The sequence below is a fragment of the Ctenopharyngodon idella genome, chromosome 1 (genome assembly GCF_019924925.1).
Source record: "Ctenopharyngodon idella isolate HZGC_01 chromosome 1, HZGC01, whole genome shotgun sequence".
Taxonomy (NCBI): Eukaryota; Metazoa; Chordata; class Actinopteri; order Cypriniformes; family Xenocyprididae; genus Ctenopharyngodon; species Ctenopharyngodon idella.
The window spans coordinates 26,834,932-26,860,895 of NC_067220.1; the positions used below are offsets into that span (position 1 = coordinate 26,834,932).

Below are 25,964 nucleotides of genomic sequence, written 5' to 3' on the forward strand. Positions count from 1 at the left end.
CAGGTAAAATATTTATGTACATATTTATGGTAACTGTCCATTTATTCCTTTTGCAGATCACCATGTGGGATCTGGCCAATGGGAAGCTGCTCCGCACTATCACAGACGCTCATCCACCCGGCACTGCCATACTACATGTGAAGGTTCTGCACAGCACTTTTGTCTGTAATTTACACACTTTGTTGTTCACTGAGATTGAATAAAGCACTTGTCTCTCTCTCTCTCTCTTTCTGCAGTTCACTGACCACCCGGCGCTAGCTGTATGTAATGACAGTGGCGGATCAGTGTTTGAGCTGTCATTCAGGTGAGATGTGCTTTATTAAACTCAAGATATGATTAAATACATTGATTTGGTTTCTGTTACATGTAATAAGCTGAATTAATTTGATAAACAAATGTGACATTGTAACATTGTAGTACAGATAACTGGTGGGCAGGGGGCAGTAGAGCTTCATCCACTGTCTGACAATGACCCATAGGCTGATACTGTAAACTAAAAATAAAACCTAAAACAACATTTTCATCTCTTGACTTCATGGTGTTCCATGGCACATCAACCCCCACTTTCACAGACAAGGCTTAAGCTAGTCTCAGACTAAATGTTTGAGCTGTTTTAACTGAAAGCAACTTATCTAACTCATTTATATCTCCAAAATGTCAGTGCCATTGTTTTGTCTCAAGATGCACACCAGAAATGTGTTTTTTTTTTTTTTTTTTTCTAAGGTACATTTATAAAAGCTACTTAAATTTCCTAATTGAACTAAGGCCTAACCCTGGCTTAGTCTAAGCCCTGTCTGTTAAACTGGGCCCTAATGTTTTGGAAATAATTTTGTACCCTTTTCTTGATTCACAGTGAAATCCCAACACATTCTTTGTAAGGTCTTTGCAGGCCATGGTTCCTCCATAAAATACAACTAAGAAAATACTAAGAAAGTCCTTCAGAAACATCTGAATTTTATTCAGGATTCGAAGCAGAATACCAAGCCTATTTTTAAAAGGGTTTTCATATTTTAATTTTAGGTTTTTCTTTTTTTGCCCTAAAAGTTTCTATTTATTTGTTACATGAAGTTTGTTGTTCCATTATTACATTAAAAAGTAGAAAAAGATCTGAAATGATTTTTCAAAAAGCTACAATTTTATTTTATATTTATTTGAATTATGAGCACCTACTGAAAGATTTACATCAGATTTCTAATTCGTTTTATTTTCATTTTTCATTGCTTTTCCCGCCAGTGGCTGAGAATAGAGCTCTGTCACACCTCTCGACTTAATCATTCAAAGTCCAAGAGATGCCAACAGAAATCGAATTATCTGAATCCGTATTAATTGATGAATACTGTTATCACTGTAGTCCTTCATACCTTATTGGAAGAGGAAATTTTCATTCATTCTTCCCTGAATGCCTTTGTTGAGTGGGGTGGGGGGGGGTGGGAATCGTCCTTATATCCTGTCAGGGTATCTTATCATTCACTGCTGTAATGCTGGGACTCTATTACGGTGCTTCAGAATTATGAATGTGTTCACGTTCTCTCTCTCTCTCTCTCTCTCTCTCTCTCTCTCTCTCTCTCTCTCTCTCTCTCTCTCTCTCTCTCTCTCTCTCTCCAGGAGGGTAATGGGAATGAGGACGTGTGAATCCAGGTGTTTATTCAGTGGTTCTAAAGGTGAGGTTTGCTGTGTTGAGCCTCTACATGCTGGACCTGAACTGAAAGATCATCCTATTACCCAGTACTCCCTGCTGGCCATGGCATCACTCACTAAGGTATATTCATACATACAGTACAATCCACTACTGTCCACTCACTCCCAAAGTCTAGGGTTAAGTATTATTGTGTTATCTCAATTATTGTGTGGATTGCAAAGGCTTTTTTTCAGTTGTATTTATCTACAGTTTACACAAAAAATATTATTTTATTGCAGCACTGGAATGTATACATAATAACATAATATAGTTCTGAATGTTTTATTTCTTCACTTTAACCCAGCACTGCAATGCAGTTTTCATTTTCACAGAAAACTGAAGGGACACTTTTGTAAAGCCAATATTTTGTTTACTTTAATTTTTAAATGTACAAACCCGATTCCAAAAAAGTTGGGACACTGTACAAATTGTGAATAAAAAAGGAATGCAATAATTTACAAATCTCATAAACTTATATTTTATTCACAATAGAATATAGATAACATATCAAATTTTGAAAGTGAGACATTTTGAAATGTCATGCCAAATATTGGCTCATTTTGGATTTCATGAGAGCTACACATTCCAAAAAAGTTGGGACAGGTAGCAATAAGAGGCCGGAAAAGTTAAATGTACATATAAGGAACAGCTGGAGGACTTTGAAATTTGCAACTTATTAGGTCACTTGGCAACATGATTGGGTATAAAAAGAGCCTCCCAGAGTGGCAGTGTCTCTCAGAAGTCAAGATGGGCAGAGGATCACCAATTCCCCCAATGCTGCGGCGAAAAATAGTGGAGCAATATCAGAAAGGAGTTTCTCAGAGAAAAATAGCAAAGAGTTTGAAGTTATCATCATCTACAGTGCATAACATCATCCAAAGATTCAGAGAATCTGGAACAATCTCTATGCGTAAGGGTCAAGGCCGGAAAACCATATTGGATGCCCGTGATCTTCGGGCCCTTAGACGGCACTGCATCACATACAGGAATGCTACTGTAATGGAAATCACAACATGGGCTCAGGAATACTTCCAGAAAACATTGTCGGTTAACACAATCCACCGTGCCATTCGCCGTTGCCGGCTAAAACTCTATAGGTCAAAAAAGAAGCCATATCTAAACATGATCCAGAAGCGCAGGCTTTTTCTCTGGGCCAAGGCTCATTTAAAATGGACTGTGGCAAAGTGGAAAACTGTTCTGTGGTCAGACGAATCAAAATTTGAAGTTCTTTTTGGAAAACTGGGACGCCATGTCATCCGGACTAAAGAGGACAAGGACAACCCAAGTTGTTATCAGCGCTCAGTTCAGAAGCCTGCATCTCTGATGGTATGGGGTTGCATGAGTGCGTGTGGCATGGGCAGCTTACACATCTGGAAAGGCACCATCAATGCTGAAAGGTATATCCAAGTTCTAGAACAACATATGCTCCCATCCAGACGTCGTCTCTTTCAGGGAAGACCTTGCATTTTCCAACATGACAATGCCAGACCACATACTGCATCAATTACAACATCATGGCTGCGTAGAAGAAGGATCCGGGTACTGAAATGGCCAGCCTGCAGTCCAGACCTTTCACCCGTAGTAAACATTTGGCGCATCATAAAGAGGAAGATGCGACAAAGAAGACCTAAGACAGTTGAGCAACTAGAAGCCTGTATTAGACAAGAATGGGACAACATTCCTATTCCTAAACCTAAACAACTTGTCTCCTCAGTCCCCAGACGTTTGCAGACTGTTATAAAAAGAAGAGGGGATGCCACACAGTGGTAAACATGGCCTTGTCCCAACTTTTTTGAGATGTTGATGCCGTGAAATTTAAAATCAACTTATTTTTCCCTTAAAATGATACATTTTCTCAGTTTAAACATTTAATATGTCATCTGTGTTGTATTCTGAATAAAATATTGAAATTTGAAACTTCCACATCATTGCATTCCTTTTTTATTCACAATTTGTACAGTGTCCCAACTTTTTTGGAATCGGATTTGTACATTTCATTTAAAATTATGCCTTCAATAACAAATGTGAATGTTACTAATGATCCCAAACCTCTGTATAGTCCACCAAATAGGAGAAGCTTATATTCCACATGCGCCATTTTTCATTGTTGGCTAACGTAGAGATTCGTCAGATGGATGTTATTGGTTATTAAATGTGTGAGTTTGCTTTATTTATGCACTGCAGTTCAAATACTGCATGTGAGAATATACTATCAGCTTTACTTTACAGAAAAGCTTTGATTTTGAATTGGCAGGCAGATGTACTGATATTCATGTACTGATCTCCAGAAAATGTTCAAATTGAATTTTCTTTTCATCTTACCTCTGTATGATGCCTAATAAAATAGTGTTTATAACTGCAGCACTGCTTTGTGTACAGGGTTAACTGCAGTAGCCTCTGTATTTCTGCTTTCCCATAAGCACCACCTACTATCAGAGAGTGCATTTACAGTTTCCTTCAACCCGTCTGCCGTTTTTGTTCAGTCCAATTATATATAACATGCATACATCATTTTATTAAACTGGAATGTGAGGTTTAGCATTATATATATATATATATATATATAATTTTTTTTTTTTTTGTCAAAAACGTGTTTTGTTTGAACAGTAAAGTTGTTTAAATTACCATAGACATTGGTGTTGTTTTGCTACCTAAACAATATGTAGTTCTATTTTAATATCAGAATTTTCTGAAACGATTTCAACTGCTGATTCCAAGAAATCTTATATTTTTAATTATTATTCAAGTGTGCAGTGCTGTTCATGTTGAAAAAATAACTGGTCTGCATCATGCTGCACTGTCCATTGGCTCATTCAGATAATTCAGTTGGTTCAGTCGGTTAGCATTGTTTCATCCCATTCTTGGATTTTTTTTGGCTTTAGGTGTTTCCCATAAAATGGCAGCACATAATCAAATACTGTTTTGTAATTACACCAATGCAATCCAAAATGTAGTTGCACTGGCAGGAAAATTTGCAAAATTACAGTCTGGAGGCCTGGTTCATTTACAACAAGAATAAACATGGTTTGTGCCAAATGAAATCTCTTGAAACTGAAATAATTTGTATTTTTTGGCCCTGTTTTTTTTTTTTGGCTCAGTGTTTCATGTGTTCAGCTATCAAATAACATCTCTGCTACTCTTTATACATTTACAAAATTTTTCCTCTTCACCCTGACTTAGTGTCTTGATGCAATTCAATATTGATACATTTCAGTCTTTGGTTTTTGCTTACTTTTTTATGATAAACAATTTTTATGCTGTGTTGGTTGTCACTTAATGTAAAATTTGGGTCATTAAGCACAATATTTTGAAAATGGTGTCAAATATCTTTTCATTCAAAATGTCATTAAGTCAAAAAAAAAAGATAAAAAAAAACTGCATTGCAAAGATATCAAAGTTATTTCTCAGTGTCAATATTTTTATAATTGTGGTGTGAACTTCATTATATATGTCACTGCATTAAACTGGGCATCAAATGGCTTATATTTTTTCTTTTAATTGGGTAAAATCTACAATATCTGGTGAGTTGTGGGCTGTTTTGCTTTTTTGTAGAGTTTAGTTTTATTTTGTAGACTAAAAGTAAGTGATATCAGTATTAAGTAACTTCGTTTTTGAGGCACCAGTCAGTCACTAACATCCAAAAACAATCAGATGCTCTCTGTCTGACTGCAGTTTTATTCAGCCTCTGAACTCTTATTTTGACAGATTCTGCTGATTGGACTGAAGCCTTCACTCAAAGTGTGGATGACTTTTCCCTACGGCAAGGTGCAGTACACACGTTCATTCTCACTTTCATTGTTCATGTGTGTGTGTCTGACCGTTTTTCCAGCAGCTATTGACACAGCATCTAAAAGATAAACTTATAACCTCTGTATTTAAGATTTGTGTTAGTATTTATTTTCACAGCACGTACATTTGATCGACTGCATCTCTAGTGTTTTTCCTCTCCTCAACTGCAAATATAATGTACAATTTCATACATTCAAAGATCTCGCAGTACCTAACATTACACAGCCTTGATCTCATTGTCATCATGCATATTTTAAAGGGTTAGTTAACCCCAAAATAAAAATTCTGTCTTTTATTTACTGTGATGTCATTCCAAACTCATTAGACTTTTGTTCAAAGAATGTGGAGCGACATGAGAGTGAGTTTTTGATTTAAAGTTAGCATGAAATAATAATGCAAATAATTTATACACAAATCATGTTTATTTTCTTATGTTACTGGTGTTACTGTGAATGATTCACCGACGCACATGTATTTGCACTTTTTTTTTTTCTCAGATAATCCATTTCACTCAGAAATACTTCACAATATGGAAGTAAAGTTGGTCTAGGTTTCAGTTCGTAGCTTTAGAAACAATTATCTACAAAATGATTATTCTGACTAAATTCAGATTTCAGTGCATGATTTCTGCTACATCATTTTATATAATCACCTTTTTTATGTAGAATAACTGAAACTTTTTATTGGAAGTTACATTTAAATTCCACAGTGGTCCTTCAGTGACTGTTTAACTGGATTCATCTGGTCTGTCGTCTCGTCTCTTTATGCCTGTGTGGAGGTTGTTCTTTTCAATTAAATTGAGCTAAATTGGATTCATTTATTACAGAGCACAAGGAACAGCTGCCCATTAGCACGCAAAAGTCATTCAAATTTTCCTTCATATGAATTATTTGGGTTATGATAGAGTTCTGGGGTGCCTGCAAACATTTTCTTTGTGTCCTTTTCTCATAGGAAAAGTCAGTGTAGTGAGGAGTGATGATTATTTCTGCTGGCAGGAAAAGATGCCAATTAAGTGCCTAAAAGGTCTAAAAAGCACCAGCAAGTGTGGCAGTATGAACATAGTGCTAACAAGGAAGTGGCAGGATAACTGTGTCTTTGGTCTGGACTTTAATCATTGTAGCTCTATCTCATACATTTTTACATGTTTTTGAATGCAGACGGATCCTGCGAGCGTTCCCTTGTTGGCGTGGCAGTTTGTGGCAGTACAGAAAGCAATCAACCCTGTTCTGGCCTTCTGTAGAGGAGACACCATCCACTTCCTGCTGGTCTGTTTGAGCAACAATATTTTAAAAGTGATAAATGAAATTTTGACTTAAAGGTGAACTGTGTCATTTATATTCTGTTTGAACATCCCAAGTGGTCGGACATACTAAAGCCCAAAGTATACTTCGGCCGTCTGTGACCACGCACCGTCCACATGACGTAATTTTCGACATCAGGAGGGTCTGCGGATGTTCACATACCTGTCCAATTTTTGAGACAGTGCGGATGGTCCGCGTAAAACAGCGCATGTGCGAGTGACTTGAACGCTTGAAAACAAAATCCACTAGATAGTGCACACGTGCCAAACGCATCTTTCCATGCTCACGGCCAAAGGAGAATACTTGGAAAATTAAGTATACCTGGGCCTTAATGGTGTGAGTTTGGGGAGGGACAACTGTATCTGTTTGTCCAAAACAAGGACATTTATTATTTAAGGAGAAAACTACACAATGATGAGCCAAAACATTGTGATCGCCTGCCTAATATGCTGTTGGTCTTGCCAAAACAGCGCCGACCTGCAGACTCGAGGCATGGACCTCTGAAGGTGTCTTGAAGATCTGCTGCTAATGTCTTGTTGCCAGATACCACAAGTCCTGTAGATTGCGAGGTGGAGCCACCGTAGATCAAACTTGTTGGTCCAGCACATCCCACAGATGCTCAACTGAATTGAGATCTGGGGAATTTGGAGGCCAGGGAAACACCTTGAACGTTACTAAACCATTCCTGAACTCTGACTATGTTTACATGTGCATCTAATAATCAGAATAAGGGTCTATTTGCAGTAAGATGTTTAAATGACATGAGCATAACTCTTCAATCCAGTTTAAGGCTGGTTCACACTGTGCGATTATTTTTATTTTTTTTTTGGCCACGATTTGGTCGTCTGAGACAAATTTTCCTGAAAGATTCCTATAATCCTAGCCTAAAATCTGTAGTCTATGATCGCTAATTTGACATGTTCACAGACAGCCGGTTAATGACCATTGCAATCAAATTTGACCTCCGACGAAATTCTGGCAGTGTCAGAAGATTTGGTGCACAATCCTCCAGTGTGACTTCTTCTCTTTAGTCGTGATCAAAATTAACGATAGAGATGTATTTGTTAGCCACCATTTTAGTCCTGTGTATAATGCAGCTCACAGTCATCGAACGTGTATGGGTTGATGATGTAAAACTCCGGACAAGTTTTCATGCGTGCGTCCGTTTTTAACGCGTCTTGACTGTCGTACAGTCTGACATAAATGACAGCTGAGATCCCACAGTTTGACAAGAGGATCTTGTTCGTACAGTCTGACAAGTAACCATCGTAAAGGACTATTATAAATCGCACAGTTACATGCAATATTCATTATTCTGATTATTCGCTAATAAGTATGGTTATACCACACTCAGATAGGCATACAGGATGCAGGTTACCAGCTATTGTTTTAAGTAAAAAACAAACATAAAACAATATATGCCTACTTGGGCATCAATGGTGAAAGATGATTTTTAGAACCAAATGGTATACAGCATGGACTAACTGGACCATGCTAACCAACCAATCCTTGATCCCTTGGTCCGAACAGTGGCAGACGAGAGGAGTGACATACTTCACCTTTAATAACGGTTATACAATAATCAACCCAATCTATTGTTTCGGTGCTCAGGTTAAAAAAGATGAGTCTGGCACCATCCATGTCATCAAGCAGAGACAGCTCCAACTCAACTGTGACCTCATCAGTCTGAGCGTGAGTCAGACCCTCACTAACAATCATTTGAGTTTGATTACTTTTATGGCAGTGTGCAGTTTCATGTTTTCTCTTGTCTCTTGACAGTGGATAAACCCCCGAACGCTTGTGTTAATGGACAGCACAGAGAAGCTGCGAGTGGTGGATAGGCCCAGTCAGGAGGAGCTGGAAACAGTGGACATGGCCGAGTTGCAGCTGGTTTACAACAGCAGCCATTTTAAATCCCTTGCCACTGGTGGAAATGTCAGCCAAGCACTGGTAAGGACAGGATGATGACATGCCAGAATTTTGGTCTGGTGCATGTTGTAGCTTATAATGTGCATGAAAGCTCCCTTTTTTCCACTACCTTGGTTTTATTTGAAGCATAAAAGTATTTAAAAATGTGAGGAAAAAGTCTTACTTAAACTATACTTAAAGAAAGAATCAACAAAGTATGTGAATGATGTCATTGAATCAAAAACTGCATTAAAAATACTTTTTAACAGTTGAAGTAAAGTACAATAAAACTCTAACACTTTACAATAAGGTTAGTTAACATTAGTTAGCTACTTCATGTCTTTTTTTTAAGGTTTCTGATATTGTTTTGGGAGTCTCCTACAACAGGTTTACATGCATGCAAGGTCAAAAAACACTTTCGTTTTCTCATAATGTACATTTAATTTCACCTCAGTTCTCTATGTTTTGTAAACGATTCGTTAGAAGCAGTTTCTCTAAACCCCTGCTTTCCGTGAGCCTACACTGCTCTGATTGGCCCAAATTTTTTTTGATTGGTCTACTGAGCACACCACGTGCCCATTGCCATAACTGATTGACAGCTAAAATTCGCAAGACATTGTATACAATGTATGGACAGAAAAGATGGCATCGATTTTACCATATCAATTTGAGCCCGAGTCCGACGATGAAACGTCTGAAGTAGTCGATCAACCAGAAACTGATTCGCAATCACGACTGGAGTACGACGTTTGTCTATGGTAAGTGTCACCTTAGTTTGCGTTATAAGACGTGATAGCAGCGTCACTGTTATACTTTATGTAGGTGCAATGTATCAGAATGCCAAGCGAAGCTGAAAACCTCTAAACATAAGATAAACATTTAGGCCAGATGTGTACACAGACTTTTTCGTCATAACTATTAACAAAGAAAAATGGATATATCATTGTTTGACATTACAATGGGTGTTTACTGTTTACAGAGAGAATACTTCAACTAGTTAGCGCAGAATAGCATCTTAACATCCTATTACAATACAGATAGAGCTCCACTCTAATAAAAACACACACACAAAAAAAAAGTTTGTTTTACAGTTATGTAAGCGAACCGAGCCCTCAACTATGTTGTAAACTCCCACGTTAGCCGTGCACAAACGTGAATAGCTGATAATGCATTACACTTTGTAAACAAAAGTCGTGCTCCATCCTTGATCATTACTCCAAGTAATAAGACAGACAAGCTGCATTAATCGACACATTTTCAGACAATATTGGACCCACATCTGAATAGCAGAACTACAGAGACGTGAGTTAGCCGGTTAGCAAGAGACATACAGACTAGGGTGTACGTTAAACAACATAACATACAAAAATACAAATTTTGAACAATCGCTAGAAAATATAAACTTCAATTATTTATTATACTTACAGGTTGAGATTCAGAGGAGGTCCAAATAAACTGGTCATTGATCCATATTTTAAGACCAAGCGTTTTGTGAATCCTGCATTAAACTCCCCGAGGTTTAAGAAGCAGTCGTCAGTAAAATGACGGGAACACAACAAAAGATTGTACTGCTGTGGTATTGTTGAAAAAATGAATTTTCCCTGGCATCTGCGTGCGTGCAATAAGTGGGTGGGCAATATGCTAATGTTTCATTGTGACGTCACAACGAAACGGCTTGGGATTCGTTTTACAAACGACTCGTTTAATTGACTCAGAGTCAACTCTTTTGAGAGACAATAACTTTATATACGGTGCACTTTCAGATTTAAAACTTTGCAGGATGTTTTCATTCACTTAGAACTATGTTACACACTACATGAAAGTTAATTTTCCAAAATCCATAATAGGGGCACTTTAATATAAACTTAGAGTGAACAATACTTCTACAGCATTTATTAATCTTAGTTAATGTTAATTTCAGCATTTACTAATACATTATTAAAATCAAAAGTTGTATTTGTTAACATTAGTTAACGCACGTGAACTAGCATGAACAAGCAATGAATGACTATTTTTTTTATTAACTAACATTAACAAAGATTAATAAACACTAACAAATGTATTGCTCATTGTTCATGTTGGTTAATTTAATATATTTAACTAATGTTAATGAATGAGACCTTATTGTAAAGTGTTACCAGTAAAACTTGAACATAAACAAACAAACAAAATTAGAAATGTTGCCTTGACTAACTGGAATAGAATAAGTTTAAGTTGAAGTACCTAAATTATTAAAATGGAAATAAAGAACAAATTAAAGCTAAAAAAAACCTAATAAAAAAGACAAACTCTTTTCTTTTTTGTCACAAAATGACACCGAAAAATAGGTAACACATTAATTTAAGGTGACGTAGTTACACGTTACTACATGTACTTACTATAGTAATAACAGTAAGTTATTCATAATTACAAGTAACTAACCCTAAACCAAACCGGAACTCTATAGTAAGTACATGTAGCTAATTAACATTATCTGAGTAAGTACAATGTAACTGTCACCTTAAAATAAAGTGAAACCAAAAAATATGTAAATAAAGTAATATTTAAAATATACTTTAAGAGTATAATACTAAATAGTACTGATCAAAAACAACTGCACAATATACTCAGTCATAGTCAAGTGAAAAATACGATATAATCTAAGTTTGTTGTGATATTTAAATTATAATTCAGTGATGTCATTCACATTGCTTCATGGAAGTGGCATGTCAGTGCACTCTTTTGCATTGACATGATTTTCTGATTGTTGGATCCAAGGAAGATTTCTCTTTAAACCCTCATGTTTTTCTAAGGAGAAAATTAATGGAATGTTTTACTTCCAGAATCCTACTGCTTTATTCTGACCTAGAACTATTAATATAGACATGAAGGTTAATTTGAGCCCAGCCAGTATACAATTTACATCTGATATACAATATGCTTGAGGCTGAGACCAGGTTGTGAGAGCAGAGATTCAAGATACACAGGTCAATTAGGTTCAAAAACATATGAAGAACCCATTTGCCAATTCATGAGATGTGAAGCTTTTTTCTATAGTTTCTCTACATTTTCTGTGTTGGGCATATAGAGACAAATGAGTTTTTTGTTGTTTGTATATAGGTGAAGATATTAAATCACTATTCCTCTGTTCATCTTCAGGCATTAGTTGGAGAGAAGACATGTTACCAGTCTGTTTGCAGCTATGCAGGACAGATTATGTATCTGGGAACAAAGGTAAAGCCACTCATAATAACACTGAACACTAGCACATAAGAATTGGACACTCCTAATGGCCTACTGCCTATACATTTCTGATAAAAGTTCAGTGTAAGTTCCGGTATAGTATTTTCCCATAGGAAACTGTGGTAGCAGCAAACTCTTTCTTTCATATTGCTAATAACTAGCAATCACAACTAAATATAGAACTATAGAAAAACAAAACATTTTACTATTATTTTAAAACAGAGTTTTAGTAATATGTTCCAGAAACTCTAAATGCCTTTACTGTAAAGGTGGATTGAATCAATATTGCTTTATCCTTCCTCAAAGTTTAATTTTGTGCTGAAATTTCTAAAAATTTCGATACACTACGCTATACTGAGGTTAAATTCCAAAGCAGAGTCCATTGTCTCCAGCAATACCATTTGATATGTGGTCAGTCAATATTTCTGAAATATTTGGTTACGTCATTTTAATTGCTTCAACAAGGGATTGTAAATTAAACGCTTGTCGTTTGATACTTTTCTGAGCAGAACTCTTTTGGCTGTGGTGTTCTGTGTCCTCCTTTCCAAATAGAAACCGCTTAGAACACAATGAAAGGCTGGTTAATATTGTTATTATTTTTTTTTAAATGAGAGTACACTGTGCTGTGGGCAGCTACATCATTAAACAAATTCATGCACTTAGCTCTGAATCTGTATCTAATTTGACAAAATTGCAAAAATAAGGATGCAGAATCTGGCACAGTCACAGCAGTCAGAACGTGACTTTTCTTTCCCCTCATAAGAGCCTGTGGGGACTGGATTAACAGAAAGGGGTTGTATCTGAAATTTTGGAGTATGTTTTGATCTTTGGTTTCATTAAAAATGATCAATGTAGTTTTATTATTAACTGGTTACAAAAAATATAATGCTCTGGTTTGTCCTCTCCTTGACTTGTTAGAGGTCATCAATTAAGAATTGAAGAGAGGGTGATTGCTTTCCAATTTCTGGTGATATCAGTTTATTTATACTTTTGTTTACTGCAGTAGACTGCTATCCAAAAGTGTTATTAAAGTTTCCAAATTATACATCTTTTGAAAGATCTCAGATTTTAATGTTGATATCCTTTGTTTTATGATATAGATGCTTCAGCAACAGTAAGAAAGATTTATTCTCTGGCGTTTTTCTCTAAGAAATTATGCAGTCCGCACAATGTTTGTTTTAAAACTGTATATAATGTTAGAAATTCGTCTCTTACAAACGAAATGAGCCCGCCTCCAAAGTTTCTGTATAAAAACAAGGCGATACTTTTACTCATAATATTCAAGCAGCGCAGTTGGATTTTGTAATGTCTTGAGATGATAATATTTTAGATGAATTGCTTTGTATACCACCAGCCGTTGGCTTTGTGATAAATTTTGGACGGACAAAACATTTATCCAATGAGAAGACTTTACTTTTTTTTTTTTTTTTTTAACAATTTGTGGGATGTTCTTCAGCATGTGAACAGAACACGGTGTAAAAAAACTGGCGGGGAAAAGTGTTTGAAAACTCGGCAAATCATTTGAAAAACTGGCTAGTGTAAATGCCGTCTTTAAAAAGCTGATTTGATGTACATACTAATTAAATGTGTTGATCTGTACTAGATTATGAGGGATTATGCCAGTCGCCATGTCACTCCATGTGTTGTCCTTAGCTTGATCCTTAAGATTTGCCTTGCCAAAGACACTGGAACTTAGTAATGTATAGCTTTATTGTATTATTTTTTTAGGTCTACATCAGAACTATCCAACAAATAATCTTTTTTATATATATACAGTATGTTATATTCATAAAATTTGTATAATTGATACATGAAATTTGCAAGGGTATCTTGTGAATTCTGAGACTGGTAGCACATGCTGTGTGGCTTGTGTTCAGCTGTAAGTTTGGCTGACTTCTCCAGTGCCCCTCTGACTGAGTTCTGGCACACTCAAGTGCTATTATGCTAATCGCACATCACGCATACCCTGAATATTCATTGAGGTCTGCTCTCCGCAATGTCCTTGCTGAACTTCCTGTTACCTGCAGCCAGAGGGAGGGCAAGAAAGAGAAGAGAAATGAAGGAGAGAGGGGCAGCTGGAGGGAAGGCGAGGAAGAAGGATTGCATTAAAATTGCCCGTGGGTTATCCATTAGACACACCATATTGGTAGTGGGCCAGCTCTGGGAGGTCACATTAATTCTTGCCCTGTATCACTTCCCCCAAGTGCTGCTTATTTAATAGCTCAGCCAGTGCTTGAATAAACACCTCAGTCTTATGAATGAGTCTAATTTTATGCTCTGCCATTATATTTAATGACAAATACATGTACCTCACTGGGCTAAGACATTGTTTTCACCTGCTAGTTCTGGTTTTTACTTGCATTGCCAACATTTTCACTGGTCCATTCATAAATATAATGCATATTTTAGCAACATATGTGAATAAAAGTATATATATATTTTTAGTGTTTTTAATTTATTTATTAATTATTCTCATACTACTAATCAAAAGTTTGGAGTTGGTAAGACTTTTAATGTTTTTGGAAAAGGTCTCTTAAGCTCACCAAGGCTGTATTTATTTGGTCAAAGATACAGTAAAAATTGTAATGTTGTGAAATATTACAATTTAAAATAATTTTAATATATTGTAAAATGTAGTTTATTCCTGTCAAGCTAAATTTTCAGCAGCCATTACTCCAGTCTTCAGTGTCACATGATCCTTCAAAAATCATTCTAATATGCTGAACTGGTGCTGCTTATTATCAATGTTGAAAACAGTTTGCTGCTTTTTTTTTTTTTTTTTTTTTTTTTTTTTTAATGGAAACCTTGAAACATTTTTTTTTCAGGATTCTTTGATGAATAGAAAGTTCAAAACAACAGCATTTTTTTTAAATAGAAATATTTTGTAACAATATAAATTTCTTATTTCATCCTTGCTGAAATGAAGTAAAAAAAATTTTTTTTTAAGAAAAAGTCTTACTGAATCCAAACTTTTGATTGGGAGTTGTAAAAAGTTCATTGATAAGGGTAGGAGATGGGAACCGGCAAACTTTTAATGCAATTTTAAATCACAAAATAAACACAACAATAAAACGAAAGTGAAGCGGCAGCCCCTCATGGACGACTGCCACATAAACAAAAAAAACAAACAACAAAGTCCAGGCCTGGTCTTCTCTTATCTTGCACTGTCTTCACTGCTCCTTTTATCCTTCTGGAGCCCCTGCATGGGACTCGAGACCGCTGTGGCGCACCAGACTTGCTCTGCCATGGCGCTCGGCCCCGCCCTGCTTGCCACAGCAGTATATATTTATTCTTTTTAAGAATAAATATATACCATATATATACCCACACACACACACACACACACACCCTCCCACCCCCCAAAAAGGCATAACTTGTGTATAATTCCACCATTTCTATATCAACCATGTAGAAAATTTGATGATATATTTCAATTGAAATAACAATGTTCTATTTAATACAGACAATCAAATGTTCAAGTTTTCAAGATATTAAAATCCAATTCGTAAAATGCCACTTCTATCATCTGGCTTAAAACTCTCTTACACTGTCACAGGTCATCAGGCCCCCTGTTTCAGATTTGTTAATGAATCACTCTTTTTTTTTTTTTTTCATAGTCCGTGCATATCATGACCCTGAGGAACTGGCGTGAGGTAAGGCATTATTTTATAACAGTACTGATGTTATATCAGATTAGCATTAGTAAATCTGATAGTGATGGGGAGTTGTTCTGATGTCCTGCAGCGTGTGGACCATCTGTTGAAGCAGGAGAAGTTCATGGAGGCTCTGTCTCTGGCCTGGTCCTTCCACGAGGGCACTGCCAAAGCTGTGTTAGGTCAGTCCTTCTCTATACAACCACTCTAAAATTTACGTTTCTGTTGAATTTTTCTTAATTTCTGTGAAAATGCTTGCGGTTTTCAGACCTCAAAGCTTTTAGTTTGTAATTGTCTGCAGTGGCAAATTATATAGTCTTTCATTTTACAAGACAATAAAAAAAAAAAAAAAAAAAAAAAAAAAAAAGAAATTGAATGCTGTTTGATTAGAATTAGGGTTAAATACACATAGCAAAATAACAAAATACACATAGAAATGTAGACCTAATGTAATGTGTTTATGTAACAGGTCTATTTGTAGACCCTGCTAAGAGAAAAGGCGTGGTTGCAGACAAGGTAAGACCTTTGGAGTTAATACAATGACACATCTGTACATCTTTAGTTTCACAATTTCAGAAAGTGTCTTGTTAGACCTCAGTTGCAGGAAGCAATTAAAATTAGAGATGCGCAATAAATACACTACCAGTGAAATGTTTTAGAACACCTTTATGTTCTGATTCTGAATAAGAAAAAGAGGCTTGTCTAGGCACTAAATAACCACTAGAGAAGTACTGAAGCCAAGTAGAAGGTGTTATTATGGCCAGTCTTTGGTTCATCATGCAGGGGTTTTTTAGGGGTTTACTTTTTTTTAGTAAAGTAAGTTCTCATTGTGTGATATCAAACATGTATGGGGATGCGTGGTGGTCTGGGGCTCTGTTGCTGTATCCAGTGTTGGCATACTTCACCAAAAAGACATTTTGCAGCACTCTCTGGTTTACTACATCTTAGTCAGGGGCCTAAAACGAACTACCTTAGAAGAAAAGATCAATACAGTAGGCTTTAATTCATGGAATGGCCAGCACAGTATCCAGAGTAAATCTCATTCAGCTGGTTTGAGATGAACTGGACAGAAAAAAGAAAGAAAAAAAGCAACCTACAAGTGCAACACATTTGTGGGAACTTTTTAGGAAGAATTTTCAAAAGTTTTGTTTTTTGGTAGTGTGTGTATGTGTATGCCTGTGTGCATATAGTTTGGAAAAAAAATTATGCAACCTTTTACTAATGTTATGTTACTTTAAAATTGGTAATAAACTTATTTCAGTTCGGAACTATACTTGTTTGTTTATTCGTCTGGCATTAGCCAAAGTGCTCATTTTCATGTTGTGCCTTAAATCATGCCGTATATTTACACACATGTGAAAGTCCTCAGCACTTTAATGTTTCGCAAAAAAAATTATACCTAATACAGAGCTACTACGGTATGTTTATTGTACACATCCAGTCCAGACGACACACAGACTTTCTTGTGTAATATATAACTTTAAAATTATCTATAAATCCAATAATTAACTCTTGAGTTCTACTCTTTAACTGAACACATTATATAACTGGAATCTTGTCTCTTTTATAATAAGAACTTTTTTTTTTCTTGCTATATACATTTTTCTATAACGGATTTCAGAATGAAGTTATCTGTCTGTAGTGCTGTAAATGATAAATATGATGGCTAAATTAACTTGTAGGTATATAAAAACTATTCACCATTTATTTTTTGAGCAAATAAATGACACATTTCTCTGCTGCTTTTCTCTCTTCACAGATGGTGGAAATTTTGTTACAGTATGTGGATCGCTCTCTGAAAAAGTGTCCTGAGCAAGGGAAAATCCAGGTGATGGAGCAGCACTTCCAGGTAATGGGTCAACCAGAGAAGCTCTCTCAAATGGTGTTATTTTAGGGAATCATTAGGTTTAGACAGAGCTCAAGAAGTGAAATATTTTTCCATATTATTATTATTATTATTATTATTATTATTATTATTATTATTTAACAATTTAGATATTATTTAATGAGATAGTTAGACTGAGCTGAAGAGTTTTTCAGCATTATAGAGGCTTTTTAAAAAGGTGAGAGAGAGGAGAGTAGACAGAGAGCGATGCAGACAGTCTCCTTTATGTCAGACTTTAGGCCTGCGGCATCCATTTTTAAACTGCATCTCATCATAAGGCAGAAACCACATACAATAATGGCCCACTAATGTCATCTCTCCTCTGCCTCTGGGTCTCGCTCGCTCTCCGATTTCTTTTTGCCATTAAGAAGCACTCTGTCATCACAAAAATAAGGCACTCACCATAGCCAAATGGCAGATTTAGCTCTGTATATCTAGGGCAATGTGGAATGTTATGCTGCTCTAACTGCCTGTCTGTCAGATGCACTTTTTTTTTTAAAGTCATTTTTACCGCAAAAGCACTTTTAATTACTTCACCCATGTTCATTGGACTATGATTCTATAGTAATTAGGATATTCAAAATATATCCAAAATTATATGTTGCTGATAAAGATGTAAGAAATGTGAAATAATTATTTTAATGTGGATATTATTTTGACAACAGAGCATGTTATTAGAGTTGCTTCACAATCCTTCCCTGCCTCCTGACTTGCGTTCATGATAGTGTTAAAGGGATAGTTCACCCAAAAATGAGTAAATGAGTTTTGGATGATCTGTGCCTTTAAGACAGAGATATTTTTTTTTTTTATTACATCTGTGATTTAAACTTCAGTAGTGAAAGAGTTCGATTCTGAAATGCATTGTTTCGGTATTCAGTGCATTGGTTCAAAACTCTAAATCTGTAATTTGTTTGCATCATCACTAAAAAATGTTCACAGAATACATACCTGTGTGACATTTATATATCAAAATGTTTTTGTAAAATATATAAGTAAATATCGCTAGTTATTTATTATAATAGGTCAGCCCTCTGACAAACGCAGTTGAAGTTTGAGTTTGAGTTTGAGTCCTAGCTTGAGGTTCTTTCCAAATCCTGTTTCCCTCTCTCCTCTTCTACCATTCCCTGTCTCTTAAAAAGTAAGGCAAAATTTCCCAATTATATATTATAGAAAAACATGCCTTGATTTTTAGTTGGACTGTTTTACTCCTTGCATTTACATTTAAATCTACTTGGCAATAATGGCTGTTAGACAATAGTTCTTTTAAGCTATTTTAGAGAAAACACATAATCATCAATGTGCATATTGTATCATTAAATGTTTTTCTTTAGCCATATTGCCCAGTCCAAATATTAATGCATAAAAACTGAGACAATTATGATAAGTGTCATTGGTTTGAACCTCAAGGCGGGAAGAAAGGCAGGGACGTGGTTGGAACTGAGGTGCCTGGTTGCTGAAACCACGCCCGCCTACCGTGACGTGATCATGTTATCAGGCTAAGGAGCAATCTATCTATCTTAGACACTATCTAAAATATTAATAAAGATAACAAGCTATATCATTAGAAAGTTCTAAAGGTTTACTGTCAATCTACTGTGTCTTTTTTACGATATAGATGCTCCAGCACCAGTACTATTGTAATTTGTGTTGGGTGTGCAAATCATAGACATGATAAATAGTGACAACATGCAAAATCAAAACGGGACTCCATACCTTTATAATGAAATAGCGATCGCAAGATGAATCCAATCCGTCACACTTGGGTAAAATGTCCATGAGCGTCCATTGAAAAACAAACAACAGCCTTTGTCCACAAAAGCGTTAAATCCATGAAATATTGATGTTTGCATCACATTTCTTCTCAATGATCTGCTCTCCATCATCGTTCTTCAAGAAATTATGCAATCTGAGCAGCATTTATGTTGTAAAACTGTATGTGATCGTATCCATGGGTTTCATGTGACGTCACTGTGTTTTATCGCCGCCATTTTTGTGTCCGGTCACAGATAAAAGTCGTAATATTAAATTTATGTAGCCTATCAATATCTGATTAATCTCAAATAGGATGCGTTTTCGTTGAGGTTAATAACCTGCAGAGCTTTATTGTACTGATTCAGTACAATACTGATAATCATCTTCCTCTCAAACAGCAACGCAAACATTAATAACTATGATTGGCGCTGTCTTATTCATAACATTATAATTTTATACACTATTGTAATAAAACGTTGTGAATTCTGTGGGATTAGTTGCTGTGTTTCGGTGTGTTGTTACAGGAAGAACGTATCCACTACAGCTACATTATTCTGACTGTTACTTAGTTCAAGTTCATCTGTGCGTGATTTTATGCACATAGTTGTAATATTATTTTTATTTTGTATACATATCTGAATTATCTTATAGGATGTGTTCTGTTGAGTTAATTAACCTTCTAGCTTCAGTTTATGGGTATTCATTCTCTTCAGCTTCAGCGTGCGTATGCAGCTCTAACAGCAATGATGATATTTCAAACAGTCATTAAAGATGTTTACTATTACTGTAATATTAAAAATGTTTCATATTTTTTCAAAAACATTAATGCATTATTTTTAATAACTAGCACTTGTATTGTTCTCGTATTATTTTCATCAACATATGGTTTGATTAAAATCATTTCCTTATTTCCAATTATTTATTCCACCATGGCACATGCATTTTGTTTCTTTATTGTCTAAATAATGTTGTCAAATGACTTGTTTGCATTTAGGTATTTTATGTTCTTTTATTTATATTTTTGTTAGGTAATAGATTTCTCCGGTTTATAGCGATGAACATGTACAAGATATCCACCTTATTCTCGTGTGCACTACTGTAGAAATGATTTTAAGGGACATAACACAGTTGGAGGTAATAAAATAAGGATCACAAACAATAACAGATGTTTTTTCCAAATATCAATACTTTCCCCAAATAGTCTCATTTAGATAACATCATTGCTGTTTGAGCTGCGCGCGCTGAAGCTGAAGAGAACACTCATAAACTGAAGCGCTTTGCTAGAAGGTTAATTAACTCAACAGAACACCTTCTATATAGGATAATTCAGATATATTTATACAAGATAAACATAATATTACAACTTAAATTTGCATGCACACATGAACTTGAACTAAGAAACGTGAATGTAGCTCCTGTTGTGGATGCGTTCTTCCTGTAACAACACGCCGAAACACAGCAGCTAAGCCCAAATAATTCACAACATTTTATTACAATAGTGTATACAATTATAATATTATTAATATGACAGCCACAATCATAGTTATTAATGTTTTGTGTTGCTGTTTGAGTGCTCGATAGAAACTAAAGATGATCATCAGTACAATGAAGCGCTGCTGTGTTAGTTGCTGTGTCGGACACAAATGGCGGCGGGCATAGCGGAAGTGACGTCTTTGAAACCCATGGATACATTAGACTCTCACAAAAAATGAGCCCGCGTCCAAAGTATAATTTTTCAAAATAGTGCAGCAGCTTTAGTTATAATATCCACAGCAGTGCTGCTGTGTCTTTAGAGACATATTTTTTCAGCCGTTGCCATTGTAGTTAATCTGGCGGACAAAACTTTTAGTCAATGCCAAGACGATCCATCAACGTGTGTTCTGTTTATCTTCCGCATGTGTGCACATCTACACAGACGTAACGTTACATCTGTCTCCATAAGCACAGCAAGCCATATTATTTGATAATTGTATGAAATAATCCCGAAAAAAGCACAAACACAGCAGAGATGCCAAGTTCAGTGGCTGGAATTAGCTGAGGTAACATGACGGCTCACAGACAGCAGCGCAATCCACCTGTCACTCAAGTGGCCACGCCCTTAATTATGCAGAACTTTAAGGCTTAATATAATTTAAACAGATAAGTTATAAAAAAATTCACCTCCCTCAGAGTTGCAATGAAGGGCAAAATTAGCTGTATAGACCAAAACCACAATTTGATCCAGGCTGTAAACATGTTTTTTTCTGCTGTAAAGTTGGGCATTTTAACATGGGACTCAATGAGATTCTGCTCTCTTTTGGAGCCTGTCCCTAGCGGCCAGTCGATTAATTGCAGTTTAAGTTACTTCCGTATTGGCTTCAAGAGAAACTGGTGGAGGTTGCCGCTTGGGTGCACCTCTAAAACATTTTCCATGGAGTTTTTAAATCTTATTGAGTCCTTTGACTTGGTTCAGGGGGTATCTGGCCCAAAACATTTACAGGGCCATACTTAACTTATGGACATTAAGATCAGCAATGATTATATGCCTGTATTTTTCTCTGTGCCATACTCCAGTCAAACCCTTAGAAATCAATCCATGGTTTGCGTGTCTCGTACCTTTTTAAGGGCTCACTGTAGCATACCATGAAGTATGGGATTCTTCAGAAATGAAGAATCTACTCTACACAACTTGTATGTTGACAAACAGTTATTTCAGCTCTACATACAGTGCTCAGCGTAAATGAGTACACCCCCTTTGAAAAGTCACTTTTTAAACAATATCTCACTGAACACAAAAACAATTTCCAAAATGTAAGTTTTATATAACATCTGTTTAACTTATAACATGAAAGTAAGGTTAATAATATAACTTGGAGAACAAAATTTTCAGTTTTACTCAAATTAGGGTGATGCAAAAATGAGTACACCCCACTGAAAGTCTCTGGAGCAAAGCTAAATTTTAGACTACAAATGTCTAATTTAACAAACATTCAACCACAGGTGAGTCTAATTCATTACACAGGTGTCCAGCAGACAGTTGACTATAAAAAAGGGTGTTAAAACCCCTTCCCATTTCATGCTGTCAGCAATGGCACCACATGGAAGAGAAATGTCACAAGACCTGAGAAAGAAAATAATTTCTTTACACCAGAAAGGTGAAGGCTACAAGAAGATCAGCAAAGCTTTACTTATCAGCCAGAATAATGTAGCAAAAGTGGTACAAAAATTAAAAAAAAAAAGATGGAACTGCAACCATCGCACAGAGACGTCCAGGTCGTCCACGGAAGTTAACACCTCGACAGGAGCGTCTCTGATGAGACTTCTGCAGTTATCTAAAGAAGTAGAAAGCCAAACTGGGGTGACTATTTCCCATGACACGTACACTGCAGAGGAATGGCATGCATGGGTGCCGTCCACAAAAGAAGCCTCTCCTAAAGCCCAGGCACAAAAAGCCCGCCTAGCGTTTGCGAGGGCCCATGCTGACAAAGATGAAGATTACTGGGACTCTATACTCTGGAGTGATGAGACCAAGATAAATGTTTTTGAAACTGATGGCTTCAAAACTGTATGGTGTCCCAAAGGTGAGGAATACAAAGAAAAATGCATGGTGCCTACAGTGAAACATGGTGGTGTCAGTGTCCTTATGTAGGGCTGCATGAGTGCTGCTGGTGTCGGGGAGCTGCATTTCATTGATGGCATCATGAATTCACAGATGTACTGCTCTATACTGAAAGAGAAGATGCTACCATCACTCCGTGCCCTAGGTCGTCGTGCACTTTTCCAACAAGACAATGATCCTAAACACACATCTAAGGCCACTGTTGGATTTCTGAAGAAGAACAGGGTGAAAGTGATTCAGTGGCTCCTGATCTGAACCCAATCGAACACCTATGGGGAATTCTGAAGAGACAAGTTGAGCATCACTCTCCATCCAGCATCCAGTCTCTAAGAGAGGTCATTCTTGAAGAATGGAAAAAGATAGATGTTGCAAAATGTCGCCAACTTGTTCATTCCATGCCTAGAAGACTTGGTGCTGTCATTAAAAATCATGGAGGCCATACAAAGTACTAGATGTAGTAGTTTTTGTTGTGGGGTGTACTCATTTTTGCATCACCCTAATTTGAGTAAAACTGAAAAATGTGTAATCTAAGTTATAATATTAACCTTACTTTCATGCTATAAGTTAAACAGATGTTGTATTAAACTTAGTCTTGTCAACATTTTGGAAATTGTTTTTGTGTACATTGAGATATTGTTTAAAATGTTACTTTTCAAAGGGGGTGTACTCATTTACGCTGAGCACTGTATGCCTCTATTCTGAACACCATTGCTCTATTGAAGCTTAGTAATCATAAGTTGGCGCCAATTCTCTGGCAAAACAACATGACACAATCTCTCAGACAGGCTTGTAGACGTGCTGAGCTCAAGTGGAAAAGGGACAAACTGCAGATTTCATATGAAATTATGAGAAATTCTCTTACCATGGTCCAGAGGGCAGCTGCAAAGTGTAAATACTTTTCTGAACTGATCACTAAAAATTGTCATAAACCTCATGTTCTTTTTTCCACCATTGACTCTGCAAACAGAAATAGAAGGCTCAGGGAGATGTTTAACAGAAGGATTTAGCCCAAAGTTTTGGGAAGTTTTTCACAAATAAGATTACAGCTATAAGATCTCAGATGTCTCATACTGGGTATACTCTACCTGATTATACTTTATACTCCTCTACATGGTCTGTGTTTGCACCACTTTATTTGAGCTCCTGTAAGGAAATTGTTGATCACCTTAAGCCCACATTATGCCCACAGGATATTATTCCTCCTCATTTCCTCAAACAAATTATGGATGCAGTTGGTGCTGGTCTGTTATCAGTAATCAATAAATAATTACATACCAGCACTGTTTCTGTCTGTCTTAAACATGCTGTGGTGGCACAGTATCTTAAAAAAAAAAAAAAAAAAAAAAAAAAAAAAAAAAAATCTTGATCCTACATCTCTTTCCAATTTTCGGCCAATTTCAAACCTGCCAATTATTTTAATATTTACAACCCTGATGTAAATATATTTATTTATACAGTTTATTGCAGTATGCATCTGATTTAATTAATTCTCTCTCTCTTGTCTTCTTTTCCTTCAAACCTCAACACTCCATCTTTTCTTTCTCCTGCTTGTTCTTTCTTTCCTCTCCTCTGCAGGACATGGTTCCTGTTATGGTGGATTATTGTCTCCTTCTACAGAGGACGTGAGTGTATAGACACACTTTTTCCTACACACACACAGTACAAACAGTTATTATAGAATGGTGTTATTTGTGTGCACTCTGGACAAAGTAGACTCTGAGCTTGTTCTTTTCTGAGAAGCGTGAGTTCGCAAAACAAGCCTGAAACATTAATTAATGTTCTGGTTTCAATACAACTTGAGCTTTGTGGAAAACTATTGTGGCATGACATCAGTTACCATTGAAAATCATTTCAGTCCCTCAGTAAAACAAAAAAAAAGTAATATTTCAATTATTGTGAAATATTACAATTTAAATTGTTTTAATATATTTTAAAATGTAATTTATTCCTGTGATGGCAAAACTGTTTTTTCAGCAGCCATTACTTCAGTGTCACATGATCCTTCAGAAATCATTCTAATACAATGATTAGGTGCACAAGTAACATTTCTGATTATTTTCAAGACTGTTTTGCTGATTAATATACAGTAGTCAACATTTGAAGTGGATCAAAACCTTTCATCAAAGTTGTCCTAAAACCTTCTTCTTAGGACAACTTAGTTCTTAGGACAACTTGCATTAACTTTTTTGATCCACTTCAAATGTTGACTACTATATATCTGGAATCCATAGTTTAGTGATTCTTTGAATAGGAAGTTCAAAAGAATTGCATTAGTTTAAAATAGATTTTAACAAGTATTGAACAGGTTTTTTTAAACAGCAATTTATGTATTAAACAGTAATTCTTTTAAACGCTTCACATTTTTGCATTTAAGTTCTCTGAAACGCTGGCCCAGTTTTAGGGCTGGGCGATATGTCCAAAAAGTCATATCTCTGTATTTTTTGGCTAACTGGTGATATACTGTATATATCTCTGTATTTTCTACATTTTTCTATTTGGATTTAGAAAAAAAATAATCTGTATTTACTTTTTAAAAATCTTAATTTAACATCCTGTCTAATATTGTCCTACAAACAGTGTTTATACTGAAAGCTATTAATACAAATATAGTGAATGTAACCATGTAGTCTGGCACACTAATAGGCCTACAGTATGTGCAAAAAAGAGAAAGTTACTTTACATTCTAACATTGTAACATTACAATCTAAAAATAAAAATAATGCTTTTTAAAGCAGAAGTTGAATTCACTAGACTAAAAATTAAAATAAAAAAAAAAAAGCAGACTAATTAGCTATATATATATATATATATATATATATATATATATATATATATATATATATATATATATATATATATATATATTAGTTACTGCTATTATAAAAATAAACTTACTTGTAGGTTTCAAATTCTACATATGGCACATTTATTGTTCAACAACAAACATTCAAAATATATATTTTAGTCAGAATTATGGCGATCCCATTCTATTGAGCTCCGTCTGTTAGGCGCGAATGCGCGCAGCGGCGCTCGTTCACGGAAGTCTATGAAGTTTAGAGGAGAATGAGATTCGCTAGCAGAAGGCTCGTCCACTCCTGACAGCAAAATGGAAATATTTGTATGACTTTCTAAGATTTACAGATGGAGAATATACCTGTGAAATGTAAGTTATGCGCTT

The 25,964-nt window shown here is 35.8% G+C and overlaps 1 protein-coding gene across 1 annotated transcript in view; it reads left to right on the forward strand.

The window, feature by feature from the left end:
• The window catches only part of vps8 (VPS8 subunit of CORVET complex), a 130,126-nt gene that overhangs the window by 8,147 nt on the left and 96,015 nt on the right, over positions 1 to 25,964 (forward strand). Inside the window, exons 8-20 of the mRNA XM_051890633.1 lie at positions 57 to 143; positions 237 to 304; positions 1,606 to 1,759; positions 5,384 to 5,443; positions 6,625 to 6,732; positions 8,380 to 8,460; positions 8,548 to 8,718; positions 11,815 to 11,889; positions 15,516 to 15,551; positions 15,643 to 15,733; positions 16,021 to 16,067; positions 17,311 to 17,400; positions 24,362 to 24,408. Of these exons, the coding sequence (XP_051746593.1) occupies positions 57 to 143; positions 237 to 304; positions 1,606 to 1,759; positions 5,384 to 5,443; positions 6,625 to 6,732; positions 8,380 to 8,460; positions 8,548 to 8,718; positions 11,815 to 11,889; positions 15,516 to 15,551; positions 15,643 to 15,733; positions 16,021 to 16,067; positions 17,311 to 17,400; positions 24,362 to 24,408 (1,115 nt within the window). The remainder of the gene's footprint in view (positions 1 to 56; positions 144 to 236; positions 305 to 1,605; positions 1,760 to 5,383; positions 5,444 to 6,624; positions 6,733 to 8,379; positions 8,461 to 8,547; positions 8,719 to 11,814; positions 11,890 to 15,515; positions 15,552 to 15,642; positions 15,734 to 16,020; positions 16,068 to 17,310; positions 17,401 to 24,361; positions 24,409 to 25,964) is intronic.